This window comes from Vanessa tameamea, chromosome 12 (assembly GCF_037043105.1).
Source record: "Vanessa tameamea isolate UH-Manoa-2023 chromosome 12, ilVanTame1 primary haplotype, whole genome shotgun sequence".
NCBI lineage: Eukaryota > Metazoa > Arthropoda > Insecta > Lepidoptera > Nymphalidae > Vanessa > Vanessa tameamea.
Window position 1 is genome coordinate 12,691,626 of NC_087320.1, and position 13,360 is coordinate 12,704,985.

The following is a 13,360-nucleotide window of genomic DNA, read 5'->3' on the forward strand; positions in this document are numbered from 1 at the left end:
CATTCAAAATTATTAAATTAATTAGAATTTACTTTGTTAATATTCTAAACACTATTATTGTTCGTAGTATAGACTACTACACTAATTGAAATGCGTTTGTTACGTGCCATCATTAAAAATGTATCCCACGTAATGCGTATACCAAACGCTAAGGACGAGGACATAAATCTTCTAGTGGGATGCAGATATGACTTTGATATTCCCAAATATCCGCGTTTAACGCGGGCTGATCCGAGGCATTGTCGCATCAAGTTCGTAATCCAGACGAAGCAGTTAGCAGACAGTGGCGTGCCGCCTGCCGAGTAGGAAGGGTGTGTACTCGCGCTCCTCGCGACGACTAGCGAGAATACGATCGAGTTTCAAAACAACGATACCACTTCGACTTAACGTTCCCTTACAGCTTTTCGTAAATTCATTACAAAACAAATGCGTCTGCTTTGTGTTATTTTTGTACTATCCGAAAAATTTAAAGCTAAGAATATATTTTAATTGTAAAAGCCGGACGCGTCCGTCGTGCGTACAATGTGTATTCAAACGAATTAGCGATGGAACAGCGGATCCCATGAAACTGCAGCCATGATATTCAAAATGGGGGTAAAGCCTCCGGGCAAGAGCCCTCCGAAAAAAGAGACTAAAGAGAAGAAAGAAGAGGAGAAATGTGAGGAAAGATGCCCCGATCCATGGATGTACTGTGTCGTGTTGTGGTGTGCGTGTGCCATGAGTCTGATATCGAGTGGATATAGTCTGTACAAGCAGCAGGGGCTGCAGGACAGGTTGTCATTGCTGGAAGAGCAGCACTTGGCATTGAGAAGTGCGGTCTTGGAGCCGCAGCAACCCTTGGTCGAGAGGCTTAGAAGGGAAGTCCTCTCCAGGCCACCCGGTTTTTGGAGGGCGAAGAGAAGTATTCGTGATTATGGTGACTGCGTCTGCCCGCCAGGTCAGTTCAAATTGTTATTGTAATGAATGAAAGCCATCCTTAATTTTCTGTAATAACTAACAACGTCCTGGGCTAGTGAGATGACTAGATTTGTTGTGTAAACTTAATGATTTTGAAAATAAACATTTCGAAAAAGCACCGCGCGTATCTCCTTACTAGCAAATGCTTTACAAATTATAGCGATTTAAAAAAAACATTATAATACCATTTTCATAGTTTCGTTTGATACCTTAATTTTTAAATGTATTAAAAGTTATTTTTCTTTTTATATATATATATGTATATATTTTATATTAAATCAAACGTCTTACACATATAAAGTATTATTTGCGTAATTAATTTAACTATTTTTGGGTAACACGAAAGTTAGCTTTGAAAACAAAAATAAGAGGGAAAATACAAAATTTAAAACAATAAAATTGTTTATATTATTTCTAATTATTTATTCTAAATGTTTTATACTAGAACACAAAAACAATAGTCTTTGAGTCAAAACAGAACAACAATATCATTTAAATACTAAAAAAATATGAGTAGGTATAATATTTGTTATAAGCAAATAATATTATAGTTACATTTCAAACTCGACTCAGAAACATAAATATTGAGACTGGTCATACTCGAACAAATTGAATTGACAGGCAAATATACATTCGAGTATTTACCTCATCTCAATGCCGCGGTAAATAACTATTAAAACCGATCAACTCCATCAATATTTGTTCACTGGTGAAAGCGTTTCCATCTGGTATATTCAAATTTCCTGTTACATTATTTAAGTTTATCCTATATCTTCGAGAATGTGCTTCATAGTCCAAGGTCATAGATAGAAGTTACTATTTCGTATTTAATGTTATTGACAAAAAAATAAGTTTATTAACAACGCTGAGCCGAGGTAGTTCAGTGATTAAAACACGAACCTTAATCGTAGATTACGGGCTTAAGCCCGATCTAAGCACCATTGATTTTAGGTGTGCTTAATTTGTATTTATAATCACAGAGGAGATAGAAAACATCCTTCAAGTAAAACCTGCATTAGAACAGCATCGATATAATCTCTACACCTTCTGCTCAATAATATAATATTAGACCAAAAAAAGTCGACCTAAAAATATACCCTGAGGAAATAGATTAAAAATAAATATCGATCTCATAAAAAATTACCCTTAATGGTTGTATTTTTTCTTCAAATTTAAATCGGACCAGCCGAAAATAATCCCAAGTAAAAAAAAACCCAAAGCGCGTCATAGCTGAAAGAATTCTAAAAAGCATAGAAAAAATCCAGATATATTTAACCCGCACATACTAACAGGTGAACTTATTCAAACGCTCGTATTTAAAGTGCTACGCAAATAAAACAATAAAAACGATTTTAGACAATATCTATTCTAATTATATTATATATTTTCAATTACATATAATAATTTGAACATTTTTAACCTTAATAACGAGAGAATAATTTACATTCGTTAGAAATAAACCAGCATGGATACGTTATTTAAATTCTGACCGAATGTATTTTACATTTGAACATGGCAACGCGACATATTGTTTCAATCGTAGTATTGTTTTAAATCACATTCGTGTAACATTCGATCACACATTCGTTGGCGATTTGCATTCATTCAGTGTCATTATTTATATTATTAATGATCGTACGAAATTGCAGCGCACCGCGCACTGTGCGCGACCAATAAATCATTCTATTCAATACGAAACGGATCGTAATTATTCTGATCAATTGTATCTTTTATTATAATGATCCAATCCCGTTATAACAACTTGTTGATTCTGAAATATAATATTATATAGTTAACTAGTTTATATATTTTATTATATATATGTAATACCATATTTAATTACTCTTAGTTCCAGTTTGCACGGTGAGCAAGCCGGTGTAATTCTGTAATTAGTTGTGCCTGTGCACAAGAGACATAAAATTTTAGCACGCAAGGTCGGTAGAGTATTGACGACGTAAATAATGGTTATAATTTTCTACGACGCCAATGACTGGGCAGTGGTGATCACCTACCCGTTCGTCTACCAAATATAAATAATTTGAAAATAACTATTTAACAAATCCACTCTAATATATCGTACAACGTGTATAAGTATATGTAGATTTTAATATATTTTGTATAAATTCAAGTTTATCCGGTAATTAAAAAATAATTTAAATCGATAAGTAAATGTATATTTTTCTATCTGAGAAGAAAAGAGTCACTCCTTCTCAATTTGTAGGTGTCATAAGAGCCGACTGAGAGAATGCTCTTTAAGTTCATTCATTAATTGAACACGTCGGCGTCTCAACAGCCCGTATGATGACGGAGATCCAACCCATGTGGAATTAGCAAAAGCATTTCCAAAGAGGTTTGACATCAGAGATGTGACAGATCCCTAATTAAGAGGATAAGGTTGATAAAATTTGGCATTTTATTTAAATATTCGTCTTAACTATTATGGTTATATTTTGACACTTTTTTCAATTTTAATCCTTCTTTATCGCGGTTAATATGGACCTCTCAATTTCGTACCAGTGGGTCTAAAAGGCCGACCTCTTCAAAAAAGCTATTAATTTTTTTGGACCGCAATACGAAGTTAATCCCGGGTTGAAAGCTGTCAACTAACCCCATAGTTATCAGGGCTGCCCTCAGGCGCTGATCGAAAAAATGATAAACGGTCCGGATGGCGCGAAAACGCCGGGGGTGACACTCTTATTTAAAGGTTACGATAAGTCGCAGTTAATACGGGAACAGCTTTTTTATTACGGCTTACTTTAATACTGTGATTATTAGACCTTTTCTAAGTATTGAGATTGAAGGTCTCGTAATAATTCCCCAATTTATCGCCGACTTTTATGATTCTGACAAAATATTATTGTCAACAAGGAAAAATGCCAAACGCAGCCATAAAAATTATGACATTTCTGTTTTTCCATTATATTCTGTACAAAGCTATCGGTATATCTCATTTTACTCTTAATTTATTCTATAATATTCAATTTAATTTAATAATATTACATATTTTTCTTAGTTTTTTTTACTATGTACTTAGTTGGTCGAATAAATAACCAGGCAAATAATTACATTAAAGCAATGACTCCATTCAAATTCGTGTCCGCATTGTGTTTGGTTTATCTTCGTTGCATTTAATTAAAGCAGCGTCGCCTGTCGCTAGGTAAATAAATGAATCCACTAATTTAGAAAATCCGTGGGAACGGCGTGCATTCGATAGAAAAAACAAACAAACTAGGGGTACCGAATACCCGGTCGCGATAAAACTGACGCGTGCATTTGACAGCACCCTGCGGGTTGAGCCACACGCTTGTACTTAATGCTGTGTGAAGCTACATAAATACTCAATATTCAAATAAAAAACAACGCAAAGAACAGGAAGAACGTTCAAACGTAATGGTTATATCGGAATATAATAAATATACTTCTTTTTTATCAATATACGAGACAATTCAAACCCTGTACGGGTATAATAATAACTTGGTGAATGATAAGTGATATCATTAATCACACCACTGGGACAGGATTAAAGGATATGTAATCATACTAAGGCCCTTATTGATGATTATCAGATATATTTTTTTAAATTTTGTTTTCCGTTTATAAGACATGAAGAGTCGTCGGTGTCAATCATTTTCAATAAAACAATTCAGTTCAATTTCACATGAAATAGCTAAATGTTGGAAAAATATTTCGCCGCCGTGTTTCGTAACAATGCTTGAATCCCTCGTGTTATCAGCGGCGGCAGTGAGTGCCGTACAGCGAATTGATCCGTGATCGCTTTCCAATATAAACCCGTGTCCAGTGTCCGCTCATTTGTCCAGCTTTACTCGGTAATTACATGCATTCCATTTTAGTCGCAGTGATTACAAACATATTTCGTTTTTCATTGGAGTATTGGGCGCCGTGTTCGTCCAACAATAGAGTTGATGCCAATCTACAGTTTACTTCTGGTATCTGCTAGAATAAAACTTATTTTGAATGAAATGATCACTGGAAAGTTTGATAAGTTATATATAGGTGTATATACTGAAGTACTGATAGTTGATGATAATACAGTACTCTTACTAATACTAAGTACTATTTACTAGTACGTGTTTGTGACAAAAAATAAACTTCGGATATAAATAAAAGATAAATAATGAATTGTAAAAACTATATAGGTATGTATGAAGCTAGTATAAAAAAGAATATACATTTTTAAAATAGTATATGTATACAGTAACGAAGTATTTATTATAAAGCAAACGCACACACGGGGGAGTAAGGACCGGCGGCGGGAAGGGGCAGCACACAGTAGAAGAGCATAATGCCGTTAGTCGTCACGGCAAGCGAGTCGGTTTTAGACACAAGGCACGCCGATAAATTTCATATAAAAAATATATGATTTTAATTTTATTACTAAAAACATTTCTCCAAGTATGTCTGTTACATCGTATCAATTATAAACATATATTCTGTCATAAAATAGTTAGTTACGACTTGTCAATACTACGCCTTTCATTACGAATAAATGCCAGTCAACATAAAAAAAATATAATGTTTAGTTGTCCGTATTTTACAAAATTAAGAATTAGATTTTAGTGTTCAGTAAAGAATATATTTTATATGTGGTAAGTAAGGTAGCACAAAACATATTTCAATGCAGGACTTTATAGCCCAAAAAACCAGCGGACGAACAAATCGCTTCTAACGATACCTCGTTTGATAAATCAGGAAGATATGCAGGAATAGATAGGCATATATAGCTGAAATCATAGCCCGCCTTTGGGCTGAGTCGTAGTCGAGTAAAACTAGTCACGATGATCTGAAACATAAATTTACTATTGGAGCGTTTCGCAATGGAACTCTGTACGTGAATCCTCTCATCGCATTATGGGCAGCGCTTGTAAGTGCCAATCCGCATACGAGTCGTCGACTCGTGATCGCTTCCAATACCGACATCCAATCTTCAGTACTATTTACTTGATTGTTCCGTAATTAGATTTTTTTACGGCAGAAATAAATCATAAAGTGTTAAGTTCAAATAAATCCATCAGAACATCACCCATATCGAAATGTAAATGATTAATATAAACAGCTTAGAGCGAGAATGTTCTCGAAACTATTGAAATTAAAATCAGGTCATTACATCACTGGCACAACGTTATACCACTACAAGATCCGCCCTCCTTTAACTAAGGTCGTAGTTGTTCAAGTTGAGTATTACTGTTAAATCGAAAGTAAGGTGTTTTGTTTTTATTTTTACTTTTAATAAAGAAACATTGTTACCTGTGTATAAAACATGCTCAGTGTCTTGTTACACTACAGGATAAAGTTTGGGCGGCTTGTGGTTTTCCTTGGAAGTACTTTTGAGGTTTCTATGTACTTAGCGATACCTGCCTGTTCCGACTAGTGTAGGCACTGCTACTAGTTTCAACAAAGAGTTATTCAATTGGAACTATGCAGTGCAGTGTAACGGAAAACGATACTATATTACGTTAAGCCTGTACAAGTGATATGACTCGCTACGCCAGCAACTTTGAGCGCGCGGACGTCGGAAATACAGATAATTTTTTTGCTATTTTGCGGAAAGGCTTTACGTAATTTTCCGGAATAAAACTAAATTGTATGTGAGCAGAATCATATTGTACGGTTGTACTGTGAAGAGTTTCATGAAAATCCATTGCAAGATTTCCGCATAATGTATCACGTATTATAAAATGACACCGTGAAGTAATTTAATGAATACTTTATTCACAAACAACATTCCTATTTCAAATTGTTCATAACCTAGGATGTATTGCTTTTCCTAAATATTAATAATTTACAAGCTCTATAACACTTGAATCTTGCTCATATTTCTAAAGAGTAATTTTAACATGACGTATATCGTCTAATGAAAATTTGAAGATAAAAGATCCGCGGAAGCCGTTTCTGTTAGTAACAATGTTTTATATAATATAAGGACGTGATTCTTAGCACGAAGCAAAAAGTAAGCGTAGCAAGTTTTTAAGCGACGCTAGTTGAGTTATTTCACACTTGTATTTACTTGGATTCATATATTTTAGTCTTGTCATAACACGAAGAAAGGCATTTTTTTATCTCGTTTCATTCGCCTGTCATACTTTATTAGGATAGGCTATATCTCGTTAAAATGCCTGTCATGTCCGTCCATCAAATGCAATTATTATGCGAGCCAACCGTTTAGGTCCACGATGTTCATGTTTGGCGTTACGCCAGACAGTCTAGCCTACTCTATGGTACAGATTAAAAGATCGAGATTACAGATGGTACAGGAGATAGTACTCATTAAGTCAGTGCCCTTAATGGAGGCAGCACAACTGGAGACAATATTAAACTATACACACACTTAAGGATTGCCCTCGATGAGTTCTATAATGAAGACATTATTTTATAGAAATAAAATTAATCTGAATAAAATTATGATGAAAATTGTCATATATTTAAAAATAAAAAAATCTTCATACGAATTGGTTTTATTTAAGCACATTTGGAACATTATTCAAAAATTTAGCTAAATTTAAAGCCACCATCGCAATGTAAATTCTACTTAGACGAATCGGCACTTTTTCCCACCTATTTATAGAAAATCAAAATCAAAATATACTTTACAAGCACTAATGAATCGTCATTTGACAAACTATTTAAAGTAAAGCTACCACCAGTTCGGAATGTAGATTCTACCGAGAAGAACCGGCAAGAAACTCAGTAGCTGCTCTTCTTCAACATCTAAATATACAATCATGTTAGTTAAATACAATTATATATGTATTTCAATTATGTATATTTGTCTCCTGCCTGGAAGTCAACAAGCATCAACTCCACGCTTTTTTATCATCGATATAATCTTGTATCGAATAATAGAGATCGTTAAATTAATTAAATGTTATTATAATTTTGCATGAATCAACGAATACTAGTTCTACGCATTGTATCATCTACGTAGAGTAACTTATCGAGTAATGCTTATTCATAAATTAAAATAAAAAAAACAGGCGATGTAAATAGTTTTTATAAAATATTTCCGGATTCGTATTGTTTTTAAGGTAAAGGTATAAATCTTATGTAACTTAGTTTGGCGCAGAACCGAGTCAGAATTTCCCGTAATAAAGCAATCACGATATGCTTATTACGGTGTTAAATGGCAAGGCTTAAGCCATTTACATACAACGATTGTCATCTAACCTCCATAAGCCTGTCAAAGAACAGTTATCATTTATTGTAATATTAAAATAATCTGGCATCTTAATAAGGTCCGTTTATGTGTCGCCATTTCCACCGCAGTATCGTTACACTCAAATAACACCGAGTATAGGAATGTATGAGACTAAATAAGGGAAAATAAATTAAGAGACACAAAAGGTGGATTAAGTGCCTCGGTGAGGGCTAATAAAGGTCCGAGGTACATTGTTTTGCACCTCCTACATCCTCCTAATGATAGAGCTTGTTCCTATACGTGCCGATAGGAAAACAATATATAATTATTTTAATGAAAACGCTACGGTGAACACCAAAAATTTCTATTTAATTTTTTACGTAAATTTGTAACAATTATTTACAATAAGGACTTAAGTTTATACAAAACAAAATTAGAAATAGCTACTGTAAAAATTAGGCCCGATATGGTTTCAGAAATGTTATCTATTGAATAAGTATTATTGTAAAATAGGAAGAAACTTCGGAAAGTAAGTTCGTTAATTTCTATAGCAGTGAATTAGGCGCATAACTAATCTCTTCAGTTCCCAATCCATTGTTTAAAGTTCGCAAAGGCTCTGAAATTACTGCGATCCAGTAATTCCGAGTCCACCTAATTGCTCAAAGCCTAAGCTAGAAGATATAATAGATAATAAGAATAGCCTTTCATTGATTACAGTTTAATATTTACCTTTGAATTTCAATAAATAATAATGTAATTTAAAAAAATATTTCTATTCAGTATTACAGTGCAGTTTTATAATGATATAAGAAGGCGGATGGCCATATGGACCACCTGATGGTAAGTGGTCACGATCGCTCGTAGACATGGGCACTGTAATAAATATTAACCATTCCTTACATCACCAATGCGCCACCAACCTTGGGAGCTAAGATGCTATTTCCGGAACACCCTCCAAACCGGAACACAATAATACTAAGTATTGCTGCTTGGCGGTAGAATATATGATGAGTGGGTGGTACCTACCCAGACGGGCCTGCACGAAACCCTACCACCAAGTAAATATTAATACAACGAATAGATCATAATAGATACTCGACATATGCAGAAAGGTTTAATCTGCTGCCGGTTAACTTTAAAAAATAAAGTTTTGTTGTTTTAATTTAAATTATGATGCCAAGCTCTAGTCCAAAGAGGTTTAAGTAGGACTAGCTTTGATGTTAATAAAGCGATCGATCGGCTTTACCGCAAAGTAGTAAGTAAAGTAGGGCACATTATAATATTTAGGCAGCCCCTAAACAAGTATTTGCGAAGTAAAATTGCGTTTACCGAAGCTTATTTTACTTTCTCTATTATCTGGAAGGGCCAAAACTAATAGCGCGCCGAACAGAGAGCACGTTCAATCAAAACTATGTGCTCATTACACATTACGAACTCTCTACGAGCGACGACGCGGAATGAAACCTTTGAAAATTCGAACCCAACAAAGTTTCAGATTCGTGATCAGCTTTAAAATATCCGATTCATTGCCGATATGAAATACTCTTTTGGCCTTTGAATAGTTTTCACTAAGTTCGAAAGGCTTAAACTTCGTAATCGCTCCGTGCAGACGGGAGGGCTTCATCAATAAATGTTCGAATTAAATTTTCCGAAAATAGAACTTATTTCCGAAAACTCTTAATCCATTTCGAGGATGTTCTTAAATAAATTTTAAGTTGTATTGTATTTTAAATGTCAATGTTTATAAGCTTAATTAATCAAGTTATATTTTCTTGTACCTCTCTCAGTGGGCCCGAAGAGATATTTATTAACATCACAATCTTATTAAACCTGGTGGGAAGCGCGTGTGTGAGCTAAAAGCTTTCAAAGGTGGCGAGTTGATTCTAATTGAATGTTTGCTGTTAGAGTCCAGGGGCTAAGCCTTGTATGCAAACAAGAAACATGGAAAAACTAATTTCACATCGCATACATAAGGAGCATAATACTTTGACAATGTTTAAAGAAATGATTGCTAAGTTTTGAAATTTACGCTTGACATATCCAAGCTTTGATCAAACAATAACAAGACTTAACAGTACATGAGTGTAGAAGAACATTCTATGATTTCAGGGGGGGTACATTTTTCGAGAATCAAAAAGAATTTTGACCCCCGGTGATTTTTTTGAAAGCGATTAATATAGAAAATTATGTTTCAAAGGACGATTTAAATGGCACCTTTTATTTTCTTCTCCTATATTTAAACTTAGTTACAACCTCAAAATTTTACAAGTACTCGCAAAGCAGTAATCATTTTTGTGGTAAATACAGACACACTCGTAGACATGGACGAGTTTAAGTAATTTCCTGGAATAAAACAGTATTAACTAGAAGACTTATAACATTAAAAAGTTAATTTCAAAGCAATTTGCTATTTAAATTGTTCCGAAGGTCGGAAAGAAATTATGCGGTAGACCAGTAAATCCTCCGCGGCGAAGACTAAATTAAAGCCATCGACGAGCAAATGTAGGAGATACATTAATGGAAGTGTTCCGAATAGTTCGCCGCGGAAAATGTTAAAGCGAGTCATTCTGATGAAACGTGTATAACAATAAGTTTTCATTTTATAATACATTATTCTACAAATATCCTTATTTTTACAAACATTGTTGGTTAATGAACAATAAAATTAACTATTTTATGTCCATTAATATTTACTTATTTACTTGTCTAGTAAAATAGTAGGTTTCTGTTAAATCGTTTTGATTCATGAGTATTTCTCACCTACATCATAAAAAAACACGCCATTAATTAGTTCCACTTAGTTTTGTTAATAAATAAATAATTTATAGCAAGAAATAGAGATAGTCGATACACATTTATAAAAATATAAGTATGTCAGTACGTCAATTATGTGTAAACACTCAACAATTTTATTATAATGTGCTTTTGTATGCGACTTTTCATGTTGAGTCCTCTGTTTGACTTCACTCAAGATGGTAACATTTTCTCTTAAGTGATGCAAGGTGACGTCGCCTCGGTTGGATGCGACGCGTGTTCGTTGACAGCAAGGAAATGGCTCGAGATGTTTGCTCAGTATATCACTTAAAGGGTACTCGCAGGTAGTCGGCTTGTGGTGAATAAATACGTCGACGTTATTCCGTAAGAAACAAATTGTAAACGCGACAATAAATATATACAATCTTACACCGAAATAAACAAACTGTTGAATGTCAATATCATGCAAGATTGATATTGGACTTAGCCTGAAATTCTAAGATTATGATAATAAACGATACAGCTTACATGACGCAGCAGGCAAAATAAAAAGAAAACTTTTATCAATGAGGTTCTTACAAGCAGAGCCTCCATTTAATCATAATGTTAAAAGATTAGATTTTTTTTTCAGACGGGAAATTTGGTGATTAGTAATTGGTACCCACCTAGACAGGCTTGCACAAAGCCCTGTCACCAACATTATATTAAATGTTCAGCGTTCATGGTTGTACTGGTAGTTACCACTGAAACCTGATTCTGATAAGGACTGGCAAGAAAATCAGCGAATTATCTATTTATAATCAAATACAATTTACATATCCTTTGTGAAAATTAACAAATAATTACATCACAGCTTTTTTTTTTCATCTGTATTATATATTATAATAGCTCGCATTATGTTGTTGTCGGTTGTAATGTATTCCTATTATAAATAAGACCTATTTTATTTTATTTATTTACGTAAACAATAGCTACGTTTAACTATATACAAATATAAATTAAAAAAAGTTACAGAACAAATTGGACCACGTGGAATGGCGACGAGGATACTAGCAGCGTTTTCCCGTTGAATTATTTATTAATTAATGTTTGTATTTTTATTTAATCAAGTTTTTGATTGGAACTTTAATACTTCGCCAGAAAGGTTTGTTTTTGCAACATCGGATATAATTAAATTTTGTTTTCTAATTTGTATATCCGTACTCATATTAAAAATGCGAATGTAACCATCTGTCTGTCTGTCTTTCATGGACAAACCACTGAAGCGAATTTGATGAAATTTGGTATAAAGCAAACTTGAACTCTAAGGAAGGAGACAGGTTTTTTTATGCATAATACTGTTGAACAACGCCCTTAAACGCGAGCGAAGCCGCGGGCGACAACAAGTTATACATATATAGTATGACTAAGTCGAATTATGGTAAGTTCACCTTGGCCCAAACCTTGTAAGAGGGATAACGAATTTATTACGTTGTCAGTGCTACCATCTACGGGACATACTCGTATGTTATGATGTAGCAATGTGGCATATTAATAAGTTGCTTTTTGATGTTTATACTACAAACGGTTCTTGTAGAGTCAGTTGAATTTATTTCCGTTTTAATAAATATATGTTTATTTATTTAATTTTATCTTTTGTTTTTGTTGACTTCGTTAAAATACTAAACAAAAATTTTTTGTCGAAGTCTCACAGCTGGGCTTAGACCTCCTCTCCTTGAGAAGTTTAGAGCTTATAATACCAGATAGGTTGTAGATTTGCACTACATAGCAGCTCTCTTCAAGTTGTTTTCCTTAACCGACAAACACGAGATGAATTATAAACAAAAATTAAGCAATAAAAATTAAGAAATCAGCGGTGCCTTCACAAATTTGAATCTGAAATATTCACAATGTTCACTCATTTTACACACTTGGCCATGAAGACCTTTATTCGCTTAAAAATCATCGATCATAAAGAATATATTCATAAAAGAATCATAAATAAAAATCCTGTTTATGAGATACACTTCATGTAAAGCCACAAAAAAAATCTGTATAAAAGATAGTCGAGTGATTATGTATAATGTTAATTTCTCGCACGCAGCCGTCTGTGAGTCGTTGGGATATAATAGATTTCAGCTTTCAATATCGCAACGCAAAAAGCTCTCTCTGCTCATAGCAAGCTCAAACCTAATTAACTATTCATTGCGCTTCATGATATTTACATTTTAATTTATTCAGTATTATTATTACTGGAAAATTTCAATTGAATCGTACGTTTCTAGTTAAATTGATGAATAAATAAAAGCTAAGTTTTTAAAAGTTATTAACAACTAGCGACCCGCCCCGGTTTCGCACGGGTGCAGTGCTGATACTATAAATATACTACAGAATGTCTTACAAAGTTCACAGTTTTTCAGTCATTACACAATACAAACCGCTATGTCCCTACGTTTTAAATCTATAATATCTTCGAAAATATTCATTTAAATTACATGCTGTACAGGTCTATATCGA

At 33.8% G+C, this 13,360-nt stretch overlaps 1 protein-coding gene across 1 annotated transcript in view; it reads left to right on the forward strand.

Moving 5' to 3' along the window:
• Positions 1-278: 278 nt before the first annotated feature.
• LOC113402331 (uncharacterized protein) overlaps positions 279-13,360 on the forward strand; it is a 204,116-nt gene continuing 191,034 nt past the window's right edge. The window contains exon 1 of the mRNA XM_064216567.1: positions 279-937. Within this exon, the coding sequence (XP_064072637.1) occupies positions 577-937 (361 nt within the window). The 5' untranslated portion in view covers positions 279-576. The remainder of the gene's footprint in view (positions 938-13,360) is intronic.